Source organism: Zootoca vivipara, chromosome 12 (genome assembly GCF_965207765.1).
Source record: "Zootoca vivipara chromosome 12, rZooViv2.hap1.1, whole genome shotgun sequence".
NCBI classification, from domain to species: domain Eukaryota; kingdom Metazoa; phylum Chordata; class Lepidosauria; order Squamata; family Lacertidae; genus Zootoca; species Zootoca vivipara.
The window spans coordinates 17,169,687-17,188,543 of NC_142595.1; the positions used below are offsets into that span (position 1 = coordinate 17,169,687).

The window sequence follows — 18,857 nt, forward strand, 5'->3', positions numbered from 1 at the left end:
AGTCAAGGACCTTCCACAGGCTAGGCATGTGTTTTACTACTAAGCTACAGTGGGTTAGTAACAGTGGATTGAATTATAGGGCTACTGTAAGACATTTCTCACCTTCAGCACACATACCCGCTCATCCGAATAATATGGGAATAAGAACTACAAACAGTATTTTTAGAAGCAACATAATTTGATTATTTTTTAAAGGAAGCTGGGGGGAGGGTGTGAATGGCATCAAAACTAACTGAAAGTCCTCTCTGAGTGCTTAGAAAAACAACAACCACCATGCATATATTCCAGGCCTCTGGATATATTTGAAAGGTGTAGTGTGTGTGTGTGTGTGTGTGTGTGTGTGTGTGTGTTTAAGGAGTAGACTTGTCATATTATTACTAGTAGGGCTATGAAGCTTTTTTCTTTTCTTTTCTATTTCCTGGCACCTTAATAATTATGGCATAAGCTTTTGTGTACTACAGTCCACTACATCAGCTGAAAGTTTATGCCATAATAAATGTGTCGGTGCCTCAAGTCTCCTTGCGGAATATCCTGGGCATGTGTGTGTGTGTCTAGTTTTTTATTTTTTGGGAGATTTGGCAACCCCAGCCCACACCAGAGCATGTGCAAAGTATTCTCTCTCTTCCCCACCCCCCCATCCCTTTCTGGAAGTGTCCCAACCAGCTTCTCACACATATGTTCCTGGAGGAAATAATAACAATAAAAAAAATCCTCATGCTTTCCTTTCACCATTGCAAACAGTGCCAAAACAAAAAAACAAAACAAAAAACACCCTCATCAAAGTCCAAGAGATTTTATCAGCCTCTGCAGCCGCTTTGGGGAGGGATGAAGGGCCGGTTTTAGGTTTGATGAGACCATAAGGTACTGAAGGTAATGGGGCCCTTTATATGTCCAGCTGCCCTTTGTCAACAACAAATTGTCACTGTTTTTTCTGTTGAATATATGCTATATGGTAATTTATGGACCTAATAGGTATCTAAAGCCATTTGCACATAACAAAATACGTATGTATTTTATCAAAGTAATTGTTGAACTGAAATACAGTGTATTAATAGTTAAATAATTATTAAGCTCTAACTTAAAATGATTTTTTATCCATAACAAACTTAATAATGCAAACACACTGGCATTTGGCAATAACAAAAGTTCCTTTAGAAACACAATTTATAAAGACTCATAATCCAGTCCCTAGAAACTAACTACTGTACAGTACTAATAATTATAAATAGCAGAATGTAGGCACCCTATGTCTAGAAATGAGCAAACCAGTGATATTTTAGGGAGCAGCCTACACAACACAAAACTCTGTTGCTGCATGTAGGTTTTCTTTGATTTGATTTTTATCTTATCTTTTGGAAATGTACATCCAGTTTCCCCCCCCCTTTAATTTTTTGGTGGCTCACAAGAGGGTGGGGCCCTAACCTATAGCTTGTTTCGCTTATACGTAAATCCGGCACTGCCCCTTTCCTTAACCCTGAAGGGAAGCGGGGCAAAGGCCTCCAAGTCCGCCCAGCTCCCAGCCACTCCTCCTCCCTCCGCCTCTCACCTTTCTTTGGCCTTCAGGCGAGGGGCGCCTGCGCAGGCTTACGCAACTCGCGTACCTTACGGGAGGAGGAGGAGGAAGGAAACAGAGAGCGTAAAGTCCGGCAGGCAGGCGAGCTGGGCCTCGGGAACGTCGTTGTAGCGGCAGCGCCGGCCTCAGGTACCCCGGGGTTGCGCCGGGTGGGTCAGTTTGAAGGGTTCGGGGTACGGGGAGAGGGCTAAGGGGAGTCCGCTGGGCCCTTCTCTCGCCCTCCCAGGCTTCTGGCTGGTTCCTAAGCGAGTGAAAAGCGGCTCCATAGGGGCAGACAGTTGGCTGCCCCCTTTTCAGGCCTGGGACGAAAGTCTCTCTGCCTTTCGCTCTCCTTTGGAATTTGTAGGTCGGTCTCCGGGACACGTGTGTACGTACGACACGTGTGTAGCCTTCCCCCCCCCCCCCGGTCGTGGGAATGGTGTTGAAATAATAACAGTTTTGTAAGCTGCTTCTGCTGCCTCTGTTACAAGGAAAGGGTTTTTTTGTTGTTTCCTCCCCCCACAATTAATTGTTCTTAATTATTATTTACAGTGCTTTTCAACATAGTGCTGCTTGCAAGCTGCCCAAGGTTGCTTTAAAAAAATAATAATTGCTGGGTAGCTATATAAATAATAAAAAGGGGGTTAGAAGCAGAGATTGGCTTCTAAGGTTGTGGTATGGTTTGTTTATCTTGATGGGGGGAAGTGTGTGTGTATGCAACACACGTGTGTGTTCATTGGGAGAGGTTGTTGGGGAGGAGTGGGGAGGCTTTTTCAGCAGAACTGAGTATAGTTCTGAAATGGTACAGTTCTAAATCAGGCTTGGATAAACCTATTTTGTTTTTTCCTACGATCCAGTGGTTCACCAGCTTGAGTTTGAGGTGAAATGATAGCTAGGATAGAAGGGCCAGATACAGAGACATCCCATTACAGTACTTGCTGCTCCTAGGAGTCATTCATCTGTATGTACAAGCCAGTGAACCAGGCTGTTGTTATAACTAGAGGAGCCTTCTGTAACCTGGGTGTTTTGAACTGCACTTCCATTATCACTAATTCCACTTTGCTGCCTGGTGTTGATGGCAGGGGTCCAAAACATTTGAAGGGCACCAGGTTGGGGAACATTGGACTCAAATTCCCACTTGCCCATGAAGCTCACTGGTTGACCTCCTTTTTTTAAAATAAAACTTTAAAATCTTTACATATAAATTCCAGCTTTTCAATTGCTTATACATTTCTTAAACTTTCCGCCTTTCCTTCCATGATGTTCTTAATCCCAGCCCATTCATTCTAGTAGACATTTCACCTAACACATACACATTCTTCTCTTTCAAATACAGTACTATCGTTTTTCTTCAGCTCATATTTTGAATGCTGTTAGCAATTTCATCTGATTATGATATTTTTTCAGATATTCCAAAAGCTCGTTGACCTTGAGCCAGTCTCTCCCTCTCTTTCAAACCTTTCAGGGTCGTTGTGAGAACAAACAGAATTGGTGGGAAATCTACAGCTAAACTATGCATCAGGGTTTCTGAAAGCCTAGTTTGGTGGAAGCCTTTTTGATGTTACAGTGGTACCTCGGTTTAAGTACACAATTGGTTCCGGAAGTCTGTACTTAACCTGAAGCATACTTAACCTGAAGCGAACTTTCCCATTGAAAGTAATGGAAAGTGGATTAATCCGTTCCAGGCAGGTCTGTGGAGTACTTAAACTGAAAGTACTCAAACTGAAGCGTACTTAAACCGAGGTATGACTGTACTGTGTTAAGCAGTTGCAGGTCAGAAACTCCTACTGCAATCGTCAAGTAATCTATATGAAGAGCTCAGTCTTACCTTCCCGTGCCTGCTCTAAATAGATAGGTATATTGGTAGTGCTATGGTCCATGGGGTCACGAAGAGTCGGACACGACTAAACGACTAAACAACAACAACAATATTGGTAGTTAGACCAGAAGTACCAGCCATGTTAAGGGTAGGGTGATTTTATTTTATTATTTATTTCACAAAATTTATACACCCACTTTATCGTTAAAGCCCAACAATTAAAGCCTCAGCTTATTTATCTCCCCAACCTGAGCTAGAAGCAAGCAAGCAAGCAAAGACTCCGCCTGCTTGTAACCTGTTCCTGCTCCTCCCTCTTCAATCATCTTTGCCAGCCTGACCTATCTCTCCTGGCACTGCTCTTCATTCTCCAATCCTGCAGCTTCTCTTGCCTCCTGGCTGTTACAGACTCCCCCAGATCACTGATCCCTCCTTCTTAGTCGTTCTCCGCAACTCCTTCTCCCAGTTGCCCACTCATCAGTATTCAGCCAGCACTCCTTAGTGTCCAGCCCAGTCCCTAAAAACTGCGAGGCAAGTAGAGAGACTGGGAGTTGGCTACATTTTTAGTTTGAAAGCAGCTGTTGCTCTGCACATTTGAGGCAATTTGGCATTCAGGGAGAGTACAGTTCATACCTCGGTTTAAGTACGCTTCGGTTTGAGTACTTTCAGTTTAAGTGCTCCGCGGACCCGTCTGGAACGGATTAATCCACTTTCCATTACTTTCAATGGGAAAGTTCGCTTCAGATGAAGTACGGACTTCCGGAACCAATTACACTCATACCTCGGGTTAAGTACGCTTCAGGTTGAGTACTCCACGGACCCGTCTGGAACGGATTAATCCACTTTCCATTACTTTCAGTGGAAAAGTTTGTTTCAGGTTAAGTACGCTTCAGGTTAAGTACAGACTTCTGGAACCAATTGTGTACTTAAACCGAGGTACCACTGTATGCCAAAAGCACTACAGCAGCCTATTTCTCCTTCACGCATCCTTTTTTATTTCCCAAGCCTGCCTGCTTATAAAACATAGCTGATGGATGGGATGGAGGGAAGCGCTCTGGCTGCTCTTGCTAATTTTAGATTGCCTAACCTAGATAGGGTTCCTTTTAAGGAGCTAGTCCTAGTAACTGTGGAATACGAAAGGCTTCGGTGTTGCAAGTGGCAGGTACTGGCAACAGGCATTGACAGTGTCGATCTGTAACTGAACCGTAACAAGGACCTCAGCTCCCAACGATACTGTGATGTGAGATTTGCAGATAGGTGCAATACATTTTTTATTGATTGCTGTCCAAAACAGCAGTCTTCTTCCAGCAGCAAATAGAAAGAACTTCCCAGTGCCACACAGTAATTTACTAACTATACTGAGAAGTGTTATATGAGTTATGGATGATACAGTTGCTTGTACAGCAGGTGAGCTGTATTGTAACCAGGGTGGATTTAAATCACAATTTAAATCACTAGTCAGTAAGACTTGATTTAAATCACTAGTCAGTAAGGCTTGATTTAATTTTTTTTCTTTCAGAAAGACTCATTCTTGCTGGTACAATCTTAATATTTACAACCAGATGAAGGTTTCATTTTTGGAATAATAAATTTTCAGAGTAGTTTTTACAGTTATATCAAAAATTACTGATTTGGTTTACTATTAGAAATACATTGACAGATAATTATGAAATTATTGTGAGGTTTAATAAGTTAACTGTTTATATTTGGACAACTTTTCTGCTGTACTTTATTGGAAGGAGAAAAAAATCATTTCCTTATTAACAATTTAACTATTTATTTAACTAAAACAATAACAGTATAGCATATGTATCCATGTTTCTTAACTGATGTGATTAAACTTTTTTTGTAAAAAAAAAAACCCTTAGACTGAGTTTTAGCACGCATGAAAAACTTAGAACACATCCTTATTTTCTGATGAATAGCATTGGGACTATAATGTAACTTAAATAGAAAACTATCTTTAGAAAGATTTTTCTTCCAAAATCATTTATTTTAAAAATCCAATTTAAATTTTTTTAAAAGTAATTATTATTATTTAAAAATCATTGATTTTTATCTACCCTGATTGTAACATAGGCATGAGTTCTATAAAGTGAAGTCCCAACATTGGTCTGGTTTTTTAACTAGTTAAACCAGGCACCCCCAAACTTCGGCCCTCCAGATTTTTTGAACTACAATCCCCATCATCCCTGACCACTGTCCTGTTAGCTAGGGATCATGGGAGTTGTAAGCCAAAACATCTGGAGGGCCGCAGTTTGGGAATGCCTGAGTTAAACCATGACTTAGTATTGTGTGCTGTGTCCAGAGGCTTATATATGATTTGTTTACTGCCCGCAAACCACAGTCTGAAGCCATGGTTTTTCGTTGGCTTAGAAACATCAGTTTCTTTTATCCATGGCTTGAACCAGTTGAGGAAGTAGTCTTCCTTAACTATGGTTTATTTGGCATCCCATCCCACACTTGCCAAGATTCAGCAAACGAGAGCGGCTGCAAAATGAACCAAATTTTGGAGAAACAAGCCATGCTGTGTTTGATCACAACTTGTTGTTAACTCAAGGTTTGTTTAATAAACTATAGCTTATCATCATGTGCAGATCAGGCAATTGTCTGCTGGACGTTTTCAGCTTAGACCAGGCATCCCCAAACTCGGCCCTCCAGATGTTTTGGGACTACAACTCCCATCATCCCTGACCATTGGTCCTGTTAGCTAGGGATGATGGGAGTTGTAGTCCCAAAACAGCTGGAGGGCTGAGTTTGGGGGTGCCTGGCTTAGACTCTCAATAAACTTTTGACAAAGTCCATCATTTCCTTATGTAAACTTTTTCTCCATTTGCAATCATGCACATGTATGTGTGTGGCTTGATTGGGGACTGTCATCCTATATACAACCTTCTGTTGGAGGTTGCACTGTGACTGTGGAGGTTGCACTGTGACTGTTGGAGGTTGCACTGTGACTGCTAAACAGAATGGAGTCTCTGGACGCTGTACTTCTGAATACTAGATGTTTGGGACAAGTAACAGGGAATGATTTTCAACTTCATGCTTTGATTGCGGGCTCCCAGAGTCATTTTGCTGATCACTTTTGAAAAAGAGGGGTTGAACTATATGGATACTTTGTCTGATGATCCAGCTCTTAAATTAGGTAGGTTGCAATCCTATACCCATTTACCTGAGAGTAAGCCCCACTGAACTCAGGCGGACTTACTTCTGTGCAAACAGGCATTGGGGTTGCACTATCAGTGCACAAAAGGTGGGTAGTCCAAACCAATGATTGGCAGACCTGACTGGCTTCACTATGGTGACAGAAAGGAGAACAAGCTCAAATTCTAGTGTGTTCAGAAAGAGGCTTTGCCTCTCTACCCACTTAGTAGTCTCTTTCCTCTTTTACATCTGATTAATTGAAGTGTGGTGCAATGCTACTTCTATGGGGCTTAAATGAAACTTAGGGTGTGGCTCCCCCCCTCCCCAGTAATTTATTGTTCAGTTTTTGTTTTAACAAATTGACAACAGATTTAGTACCGTAGTACACCTATTCTAAAACAGAGGGTGACTTTGGCCACTTACCTATAATTTCTTTTACTTTCACGGGTGTTGTCATGGTGGCCGGAGAAGGCTACTTCAGAGTAACGACTCTACCCAGCTCTGCATTTTGTCTTTTATTGGTGCTGAGTATTTACAGTGCTAATGGCAGTGCTATTTACAAAGACACATCTGTTCAGCTTGAATCAGAACCTCCAAGTGGCTTTTGGCGCGTCTTGCGCCAGCATAACAACTTGGGGAGACCCATCCTCTTCCCCCGACGCTTTCTGCGAAGTTCCGGAGTTGGGGGGACTGGCCTGCCCCCCTTCCTTCCCCCTTCCTGTCCCACCTGGGACGATGGCTCTTCTACCCTGCCAGAGCCTTGGACACCAGTTCCTGTTTCCCCACTTGAGCTGGAGCTTTCCCTCTTTTCAGCCTCGCTCGGGGCTGGGCTGGAACTCAGGAGGGGAGGGGCTTCGCGATATCCCTTGCCCCTCACAGGTGTCATGTCAATTAGTTGAAGAACTGTCTGCAAAATAGTCCAGATTTGTGTGAAATCTGTAGTGAAAGTGTGCACATGCTTCTTTCCTTTCAGTACCTCGAGCTTCTAAGTGAGTTTCTCTGTCAGTGCAATTTTTCATAATTAGGCATACTAATAGTCCAAATTTGCCCCTTTTAGGTCTTGCTGGTAATATGCTGGATGTGGCTTTTTGCTCTTAGAACCATGTGTCTGCCCGCAACTGTTTACCTGGCCCCAGGACATGTGTTACATTTCCTAGAGGAGCATAGTGTAGAAGTGTTGTAACATGGCCACCACATCTTTATTTGTGCACCTGATACGTAAATGGCATGCAACTGCAGATTGATAAATTTCCCAGCATGTTGCTTGCAGCCGACAGGGAGTTGCCGACCTCTTGAGTTGCTATTTTAGGAAGGTATCCAGGAATATGCTGGATGTTTCTGTGTTCCCAGGTCTGGAGATTTCAGTATTTGCTGCCTTTTTGCTTTTCCCAGAAACAATGAGAAGCGTGTGCTTCGTGGTGGCTGCTCTCTTCATCCCGTGGGGCCTTGCTTGGGCAAAGTTTGATGAGTTTGACGACGGCGATGACATTGTGGAATATGATGATAATGACTTTGCTGAGTTTGAAGATGTGATAGAAGATCCTGCGACCGAATCTCCCCAGCGGGTTGTCACGACCGAAGATGACGAGGAGGAGGCCACTGTTGAACTTGAAGGTCAAGATGAAAATCTTGACTTTGAGGATGCTGATGCGCAGGTGATAAAGCTGGGGGAAGAGCCTGGGCTGTTCTTTGTCGTTTTTGGTTTGAGGGAGGGTTGCCGATGGTGGAGTTATGAAGTCGGCCAGTCTATTCCACTGGCAAAGCCAGATTTTATGTATTAATTAGGTTTTATGTTGTATTTAATTAACAATTACATTTCTGTACTGTGTTTCACGAATGCTTCCAAACTGTGGTACAAAGATGCAAAGCTTAACATTAGGGTTGCCATGTTTTGATGAGCAAAAAAGGACACGTTTGCCGACTTCTGCTTTTATCTATGGATTGCTGCGATGACTGTATACCCATGAAAAAGAGGACGTGTCCTGGAAAAAGAGGACATATGGCAAATCTTAAATTCAAAAGACCAATTGTTGAAGGAAAATAATCGCTACAGAAAGCAGCTGGGTGTGGTCTTTGCAGCAAGCTTTCCCAAGCCTTGGAAAGCAATCAAGTGCATGTATACTTGGAAGTAAGTCCCGCTCAGTTCAGATAGCTGAATAGATGTAGGCTGGCAGTCTAAATACTTCAAATCTGCACCATCTTTCTGCGCGTGGATTGAGTGCCAGGTCGGACAATCATGTAGGCTGTATTGAAGTAACCCATCATTGCAATCAGATTTCTTCTTGGCATCCTCCTTCTTTTGAACTCGCATCTGTGCTAACTTGATTGATCTTGCACTGTACCTCAACTCACGTGTTTGTGTCTGCCACCTCCCGTTTCATCCACCTGATGGAATAGGCTGTTGCTTACGAAAGCCCATGCCACAATCAAGCAGTTAGTCTCAAGGGTGTTACCGTGCTCTGTCTTCCAGTTACCACAGACCTACGGATTATCTTTAGGATTGCAAAGGCAGTAGGGCAGGGATGAGGAAGGTAATTCAGCTTGAGGGCCACATTCCATCACAGGCAACCTTCCATGGGCTAGTTAGACATGGTGGATGGCACAGCTGATGAGACTTCTCTTCCTTTCTTGAGAAGGCCTGCAAAACACACCCAGACACATCTCTCCATCCTCTTTCCAGGCAAACAGGCAGTCTTATCACCAATTGGGGATATGTTCAGCCAGGCAAAACTGCACTTGTGGAGTGCATGGAACAAAGCCAGTCGTGACTGAGGCCTGGGGAGAGTGTTGAAGGCCAGATGGAGGGCAGCACCCAGCCCCTGAACCTGAGGAGCACCTGTAGATAGGATTCTATCAAACACAGACACCTGGAGACTTGGTGTCAATGGCACCTACCTTTTCAAGCCATGAGAGCACTCTTGCATTAACTTCTTTCTAACGTTTATAGTAGGGCACGTTGTCCCTTTGTTGTTTGCACAGCCTCTGAGTGTGGATTAACATTGCCGCCTCTTTGCATTGTGTGTGCCTGCGCTAGGAAGTAACGTAGCTGGCCACCCCATTCAATTTCGTTGCAGAAGCGGGTATGAAAGATGCAGCCTTCTTTTTCCTAGCTAGGCAAACATAGATGTGCTGCACTCCACAGCCACCCAGAGGCTATCAGACATAGCAGAGAAACCATTGCAAACATTTGCCGGGTTTTCTAGGAAGCAAGTTTAATGTCATATACCGAGCTACTCTGAATTGCCTGAAGGCACATGCTGCTGTTAGATTTAATCCAAAATCTCGGTTTGCCCAGGGGCCCAATGGATACTATTTTGAAGCCCTATGTGAGCTGCTCTGAGTTTTCCAAAGGAAGATTAAACTATAAGGATTAAATGTCACAATTCAGGGTGGCTCCTTCAGTTTAAAGCTATATCCAGTGGCAGTTCCAACAGTAAATATAGATACAGTAGAAGTCTACTTCGTTGAAACATGACATTTTTCTGTATTTTTTGCTTTCTTATTGTAGGAAGGTGATACAGAGAGTGAGCCTTACGACGATGAAGAGTTTGAAGGCTATGAGGAGAAACCTGATGCATCTCCCGGCAAGAATAAAGATCCTATAACAATTGTTGATGTAAGCCCATGTACTAAGAGTTTTACATGTAGCCCCTAATTAACAGTAGCTCATAGTGGCCCTAACTTAATTCAACATCACTAAGCTTCATTGGGTTGTTTCAAACCAAATAATACTCACAAGTAGATCCTGTTGAAATCAGCAGACTTGGTTGGCTTAAGTGGGTTGATTTCAGTGGATTTGCTCTTGAGTATGACTTAGATGGATTTCATTTTTCATGCGTTGAGCTTTCTTGCATTTGCTGTTTTCCACTCCCCACCCCCCATTTCCACAGAATGCCTACAGATTTTTCTGGCGCTAGGCCCCATGTGAAATTAGTTGCCTGCCCAAAGTGATCTTCTGTTCTTTCAAAGACACTGTGCAGTTGCTCGGTATCCTGTCATTCTTTTCTAGTAACTGATATTTTGTACATTGCCTGACATTGCAGCAGCACACTGGCAGTGCCCAGGTTTTAAGTTGTAGAAAAAGTAATTAAATTTCATTAAATTGTAGGGTTGAATGGGGCGGGGTTATTGTTATTCTTATTATTAATTATGATTACAGTAGTACCTTGGTTGTCGAACAGCTCCCGAACAATCAGCTCCCGAATGCCGCAAACCCGGAAGCAAGTGTTCCGGTTTGTGAACATTTTTTGGAAGCCGAACGTCCGATGCAGCTTCCGATTGAGTGCAGGAATCTCCTGAAGCGAGTCGAAAGCCGCGCCTTGGTTTTCGAACGGTTCTGGGAGTCGAACGGACTCCCGGAACGGGTTAAGTTCGACAACCAAGGTACCACTGTATTATTATTAAATTAAATTAAATTAAATTAGTACACCGCCTTTCATCCGAAGATCACAGAGTGGTTCACAACATAAACATACAAAATGAGAACACATAATACAGAGCAAAACAAAAACAAACACAAACCAATAACCCCCCTCCCCTCCCACAAATTTAAAAAGCCACAAAATGTTCAGTCAGCTAAGATTGCTCATAGAGAAGTGTTTTTGCCTTGTGCCTAAAGATATGCAATGAAGGTGCCAGGCAAGCTTCCTTGGGGAGAGCATTTCACAAGCAGGGAGCTACTGTAGAAAAGGCCCGTTATCAAGTTGCTTTCCTCTGGGCCTCTTATGGAAAGGACACACAAGGACTCAGATGATGAGTGCAGGGTCCAGGTTGGTTCATATGGGGAGAGGCATGCAAAGCACCGAGCCACTGCCCAACACAGGGTTGTGTTGATTTGATATTCTCTCTCTCCGTCTCAAATTTAGTAACTGGTATAGTAATAGGTGGTTCCTAAAAGAATAAAAACACACACACAAGGTGTCTTATAACTTGCAACCAGATGTTGTTGTTGTTGTTGTTGTTGTTGAGCAACTGATTTCCTCAAATGAAGTAGTTATAACAATGTCCAAATTCAACCACAGGTCCCTGCCCACCTCCAAAATAGCTGGGAGAGTTACTACATGGAAATCTTAATGGTGACGGGGCTGCTTGCTTACATCATGAACTACATCATTGGGAAGAATAAGAACAACCGCCTGGCCCAGGCCTGGTTCAATAGTCACCGGGAGCTCCTTGAAAGTAACTTTGCCCTTGTGGGTAAGTTGCACCCTAAAGCCTGCCTAGTAGATTCTTTCTCCTCCCCAACACATGACCAGAGTTACAGGAGAGGTGCTGAGGATTCATAAAGTTGGTGTGGATCAAAGCATAGCTTGGCCCAAGAAGGTGGCATGTAAAGAGGAGGAGAGAATGAATTTAAAGTGTGTGCAAAATCAGCCAGGTTCTTCAAACCTCCTCCCGAGCCCTTCAGTTTTCAGTTGTGTGAGCTGAGATGTCAAATGGAGGAGTGAGACATGTCTTGCATTAGAGGGCTGAAGAGGTAAAAAACTGAACGTGGAAAGTGCAGAATCTTAGGGAGAGGCCAGCACTGAGTGAAGAGGGAACAATACTCCCAGGAAATCCATTGCTGGAAGGAGCAAGAAAAAAAGGAGCAAGGTAAAATTGGGAAGAGTGCATTGCTGAAAGAGATAAAAGTGACAGAGATCGCAAAACTTAAAAGAGAGATCGCAAAACTTAAAAGATTGCAAAGAGTTCAGAAAGAGATCAGAGATGTACTTACAGAAGACAAGTTTGCAAAAACGCACAAATTCAGTGAGCTGGGGATCATTCCAGAAGGGGATGCCACAGGAGGATGCTGGGGGAGAGAAAGTGGAATATCAACATAGAGCAAGGAGCAAGGTTTCAGGCTTTCTGAAGTTAAGGGCCATGAGCACACCTTTTTGCATGCTTTAGCAGACTTCATGTGGTACACAGATGGTATACAGTGGACGCTTGGGTTGCGAACGTGATCCGTGCGGGAGGCACGTTCGCAACCTGCAGCGTTTGAAACCTGCAGCGCTGCGTCTGCACGGGTCGCAATTTGGTGTTTCTGCGCGAGTGCCGAAACCCAGAAGTAACCTGTTCTGGTACTTCCGGGTTCGGCGCGGTGCGGAACCCGAAAACACGCAACCTGAAGCATCTGTAACCCAAGGTATGACTGTATGTAAGATCTGATCACATCACATTTTAAAGGTGGAGAGTAGGGGTGGAGGTGATCTCTTGGGTATACTGGTGCAAGTCATTTAAGGCTTTTCAGATTCCCATCTTCACATTGAAGAGCCTGAAAGGCAACAGGGAGGCAGAGCAGTCACTGGAATATTAGTGCAGCATGCTGCAGCTATCCCATCCCCATTGGAAGGCAGGCTGCAGTATTTCATACCGACCAAAGCCTCCGAGTTGTCAAAAGCACCCCTCCATATGGCATACTGCAGTGTTGTCTTAAGTATACAGTAATAAACTTTCGTTGATCAGCTTATGCTTTCATTTAAGGGGATGACGGCACAAATAAAGAAGCCACAAGCACGGGCAAGCTGAACCAAGAGAACGAACATATTTATAACCTGTGGTGCTCTGGAAGGGTGTGCTGCGAGGGCATGCTTATACAGCTCAAGGTATGAGAGAAAGCATATTGGAAGTGTTGTGTGCGTTACATGCCTCCAAGTTGAGTATTTAGGCAGCAGACTCCAAATGACTTCACTCTGTTAAAAAGCACAGGAGGACAAGGGCTGGCGGGTGGGGTGGAGTGGGACGCAGACATTGCAAGACCCTATATCGTAAATGCTAATGAATCGAGAAGCTCCTCTTTCTGGAATCAACTACCCAGGTAGACAAGCTGGAACGTGTCCAGAAGAGGGCAACCAAAATGGTCAAAGGCCGGGAAACGATGCCTTATGAGGAACGGCTTAGGGAGCTGGGTATGTTTAGCCTGGAGAAGAGAAGGTTTAGGGGTGATATGATAGCCATGTTGAAATATATAAAAGGATGTCATATAGAGGAGGGAGAGAGATTGTTTTCTGCTGCTCCAGAGAAGCGGACACGGAGCAATGGATTCAAACTACAAGAAAGAAGATTCCACCTGAACATTAGGAAGAACTTCCTGACAGTAAGAGCTGTTCGGCAGTGGAATTTGCTACCAAGGAGTGTGGTGGAGTCTCCTTCTTTGGAGGTCTTTAAGCAGAGGCGTGACAGCCATCTGTCAAGAATGCTTTGATGGTGTTTCCTGCTTGGCAGGGGGTTGGACTGGATGGCCCTTGTGGTCTCTTCCAACTCTATGATTCTATGATTCTAGGTAGTATTTCATTATATAAATAAGCGCCTTTGGGCCAACATAGAATTAACACACCCACACAAACAATCCATATGAAATGGCAGTGGTGTTCACTGTATTATTATTATTATTATTATTATTATTATTATTATTATTATTATTATTAATAACAACTCTCTGAAAGGAGCAGGAACAGAACACAACAGCTCAGCCCCACCTTTCACCATGGCAGAAAACAGGAATATGTGGAGAGGCAAGGCTCCATTCTGCTTGGCTGCTTGCAGGAGGAGCACAGTTCATCTGCCTTCCTGCCTCAGCAGACATGCCTCCCCAGCCTGATCTCCCGCTATGACAGGGCCCAGGCAAATGCTTGCATTCTGGCTCTTGTTTAGATTGGTCAACGTCCCTCCCTTCTGAGGTGCGTCTGATCTCGTCATTGTGCACATTTTGGGTCAATGCACACCATTTTGCACAGGGGGAAATGGAGGATGAGGACAGAATGTTCCTCCCATTGCAGTGTTGCTGTTGCTGACTGCTGTTTATTTGCTTTAATTAATTCACTTGCTTGAAATGTTTATGCATAACATGGTTTACTTGTAAGGTTAAGCTGTATGTAACTTGCCCTGGGTCATGGGACCCAGATGGCGCTGTGGGTTAAACCACAGAGTCTAGGGCTTGCTGATCAGAAGGTCGGCGGTTCGAATCCCTGCAACGGGGTGAGCTCCTGTTGCTCGGTCCCAGCTCCTGCCCACCTAGCAGTTCGGAAGCACATCAAAGTGCAAGTAGATAAATAGGGACCGCTCCGGCGGGAAGGTAAACAGTGTTTCCGTGTGCTGCTCTGGTTTGCCAGAAGCAGCTTTGTCATGATGGCCATATGACCCGGAAGCTGTCTGCGGACAAACGCCGGCTCCCTCGGCCTATAGAGCGAGATGAGCGCCGCAACCCCAGAGTCGGACACGACTGGACCTGATGGTCAGGGGGCCCTTTACCTTTACCTTTACCTTTAACTTGCCCTAGGACCACATGGTGAAGGGTGGACTAGGGGCTAGATCTCCTGGAGCAGCTTCTCAGCAGTGACTAGGTGTGGGCTGCACAGGCGCATCAGTGAGAGGGCAGTGTTGCTTCTGCAGCATGCTTGCAAAGCTCAATTCTCACTGTATCTGAAGAAGTGTGCATGCACACAAAAGCTCATACCAAAATAAAAACTTAGTTGGTCTTTAAGGTGCTACTGAAGGAGTTTTTTTATTTTTCTCCTAACCAGGCCATTTTGAATTATGTGGTGGAAGAAAAGCAGGGTTTAAATGTAATAAAATGAAAGAAGCAATAAAAACCAAGCTCAGATGATTATTGGGAGCTGCAGTAGATCCTCCTTGCACTAGCAGGACGCGGCAGTATTTACATTTGTAAGGCAGGGAGGCCTATGGTACATCTCACATAAGTTGGTTTTAATGGGCCTTGCAAGAACATGCCATTCTATGCTGTAAGTTTGGAGCAGGGTTTCATCACGGTCAAAATGCTGTCTTTCAGTTTCTCAAGAGACAAGACTTGCTGAATGTTCTTGCTCGCATGATGAGGCCATCCTGTGATCAAGTGGTAAGTGTTTTTAGTTCTGTAGCCTAAGGGAGCTTTAAGTTCATGAAACTATATTTTAGGTGCATGTTACACACAGAAATGAGTGAATTCGATGCTGCCACAGTCATGCTGAGAATGTTGTTAGTTAATAAAAGCAACTCCCCCAAGTTTCTAGCACTTAAGCCTGCGAAGGAAGACTTCTTAACCCGTGGTGTCTGCTGAAATTCTCAGAAGCCTGAGGGAGTCTCAGCAGAACTTTGGAATAGGGAACATGGGGCTGTATTGCTCTACATAAGAACTTGCCTGGCTCTGTGTCCATCAGAATCAGAGTATGTTACGTAAAAATAATTATACACACATTTTGTAATTTATTCTGGCTGCATAATTCTGTGTTTCTTTGTATAGACTAGAGCAGGCATCCCCAAACTTTGGCCCTCCAGATGTTTTGGACTACAGTTCCCATCTTCCCCGACCACTGGTCCTGTTAGCTAGGGATCATGGGAGTTGTAGGCCGAAACATCTGGAGGGCCGCAGTTTGGGGATGCCTGGACTAGAGCTACCGAGAATTGCTCTTGCTGCATGCTGCAACTGAAAGCGTGTAGCAATGCCAGCCACTAATAATACTCTTGTCATTCATTCCTAACCCAAAGTTAGGAATTAGTGTCCAAAACGGGAATAGCTGTGTAGGCATGCAATGAGAGGTTGTCCTGCCAATTCCTCCCAGTTCCCTGCCATCATAAGGGACTCGGAATGTAGGACTGTAGGACTGTGATTTCTTTACTGGGAATATCCTTTACAGTAGAATTAAGTGAAGCAATGCTTCACTTACTGGGTGGGTTAAAAAGACTGCAGTTCAGTTTAATGTGGTTCGAACAAAACCATTGACACTGCTTAGGGTGATAAAGCAATGCAGTAAGCTGTTCTAGCAGTGGCAACACCTTGCTGCTAGAGGGGAGCTATTATTTGCTCACCTGGCGTTGTATTATGAAGGAGAAGTAGTCATTTATGTTATGCCCTCTTGTAATTATATTTTAGAGGACCTTTGTAATTACCTTGGGGCTCCCGTCCAACCTGACCCTGACCTTTGCTGATAGCCATTTGTAAAGCCTGAATCTATTTATGCTTTTGGCAATGGCATGGAGTCCTGGCCACTGCTTTCCTCTTTCTTGTATTTATGTCCTTTTTTTGTGTGCAAGCCTGGGTGTGACAATCATTCTGTCTGTTGCACAGCAAATAAAAGTTACCATGAACGACGACGACATGGATACCTACGTGTTTGCTGTTGGGACGAGAAAAGCTTTGGTGCGGCTTCAGAAGGAAATGCAGGACCTGGTATGTTCTGGGACATCGGGAGCAGGGGCGTACAAAGTGGGGGGCAGAGGGGGGAGGTCTGCCCCGGGTGCCACCCTGGGGAGGGGGTGACAAGATGACCCCTGCCTCCCCCCAGCTGTAGAGCGGCCGAGGGCGCACACAGTCCGTATGGGCGTCCGTACAGGCTGCCTCGCGTGCGCAGTCCATATGGGATGCCCTGGATGCCGGAGAGGGTTCTTCCGCCACTGACTGGGAGGAAACCAGAATATATGTAATGTACTTGAAAATGCATAAAAATGGCATCTGGCCCCAAGTTGCCTTAATGGTGCACTTCTTTAAACCACCTGATGTAGCCTGCTACTAAGACCCCTGACTTGGGTGCAGTCATTCCATTCGCTGAACATAATTCAGCGCAGTGGGATGGTACAAATGTACTGCTAAGCAGTAGTTTAGTGCTATGTGAAGAAGTCTGGCAGGACCCTTTGCTTCATGTTTTGTCGCCCCTTCATTCTCTGCAATTCCCTCCCTGGTTTGTCGCAATCCATAGTTTCTTTTGTGCCATTTGAGCTAACAAGCAGTGGGTTTGTGCTTGCTCAGCAAACCGAAATTGAAAACCACGGTGTGGTTCTATTTTCTGCCTCAAGCCAGGAAGGGAAGGAATTTCAGCATGCGAAGAGAGGATGGAGGGAAAGCATTGGTGGTACACCCAATTTCCTTTATGATGAAAATGAGTTTTTTATACTCACTGTATTATTTAAAGTGCAGGTGAAACACCTGAGTGATGAGCATATGGGCTCTCCTTAGTCTATCGTTCATAAGAACTAATTCAAAAACTCCCTTTAGTGCCTATAGAATTTCAAGATTCAGCCTCTATGCCAGTTATAAAAAAAGAGAGATAGTTTGTTGATTTGGAGCATTTTTGTCTTTATAGTTCACCTAGACATGCCATTGAAATGCCCTAACGTGCATGAGACTTCAGGGGGTCATTTTAAAAAAAAACACCCCACAAATGTAATAAAAAACAAAATTGTTGTGTATGCATATGCATGCTTTTTCTTTGGGGTCTATTGAATCTTCAGAGGCACACAGCAGTCTGTGAACTGAGCAAGGCTCTGGCTCTTGGGAACTTAAACCAGTTCCTAAGGCTTAAGTAAATTGTGCGGACACCTGTTTATTTAAGGGGAGGTAGGCACAGTCCAGACCATGCTTGTCATAACGTGGCAATTTCATCTTGGCAGAGTGAGTTCTGCAGTGACAAACCCAAGACCGCAGTGAAGTATGGGCTGCCAGAGTCATTGGCTATCCTGACTGAGATGGGTGAGGTCACAGAAGGAATGATGGATACCAAGGTAATGTGGTTATTTTGGGGGTGGTTTTTACATATATATAAAAAAAAGATAAAATATTTCAGGCTGTAGTTGGTGTGAACTCTCATGAGAGCTATAACGGGGCACTCAAATGCTTGAACTTTGTCTTCTGAGGCCGCCATCTACAAAACTGCACCTTTGAATCGTCTTACTCATTTCCCTCCCCAAAAATTAATCCTTCTGATTAAACGGAGCATTCAGCTTTGTGGGGTTAACCTTCCCAATTGCAGTAAGAACGATACCTTGCTGCTGTTGATAATTTGAGGGTTGCCCCGGTATCATGGGAAAGGGTCTTCATTGTACTATCTCCCACTATTTTTTCCAAGTTTGACCACACTTCTCCCTTATTTGCATATTCCCTAATTGTTCCTTTTTTCCCAATTCTTCGTTATAACATTAGCTCACGCAAGGATGATGATAAAAGATTTTTAAATTTACTTCCTTTCACCAGCAGGTCACAGGGCAGGTTGCAACAACTTGAAACCCAGTATTTAAAAAAAGGTTAGAACAAATGACAGTCACAGGAATAGGGTGCAAAATGAAAACGTTTTCAATATTTGCCAAAAGCTGTGTAGCGAAAATGCCAGACGTACCTCTGTGGGGTGGGCATTCCACAACTTAAGGGCTGCCAAAAGATGTCTTCTCCCTTACTATTTCCCCCCTTTATATAGTGAAGATATTTTAATGCAGGGCTCAGGGTTTTTCCTAATTGATAGCTCTCTGGGGTTACAAAGCCATAACAACTGTTTTCAGTCCAACTAATATGTTTCATTGTTTTATTATTGTTCCTGGATTCTGCAACCATTCTTCCTAATACAACAGCATAGCCACATGGTAATAGCGGTTTATACG

General features: G+C 44.1%; 1 protein-coding gene across 1 annotated transcript in view; it reads left to right on the forward strand.

Moving 5' to 3' along the window:
* The first annotated feature begins 1,604 nt into the window (after positions 1–1,604).
* The window catches only part of CCDC47 (coiled-coil domain containing 47), a 30,637-nt gene continuing 13,384 nt past the window's right edge, over positions 1,605–18,857 (forward strand). Inside the window, exons 1-8 of the mRNA XM_035134289.3 lie at positions 1,605–1,702; positions 7,905–8,167; positions 10,021–10,128; positions 11,534–11,708; positions 12,978–13,099; positions 15,283–15,348; positions 16,558–16,659; positions 17,877–17,987. Of these exons, the coding sequence (XP_034990180.1) occupies positions 7,910–8,167; positions 10,021–10,128; positions 11,534–11,708; positions 12,978–13,099; positions 15,283–15,348; positions 16,558–16,659; positions 17,877–17,987 (942 nt within the window). The 5' untranslated portion in view covers positions 1,605–1,702; positions 7,905–7,909. The remainder of the gene's footprint in view (positions 1,703–7,904; positions 8,168–10,020; positions 10,129–11,533; positions 11,709–12,977; positions 13,100–15,282; positions 15,349–16,557; positions 16,660–17,876; positions 17,988–18,857) is intronic.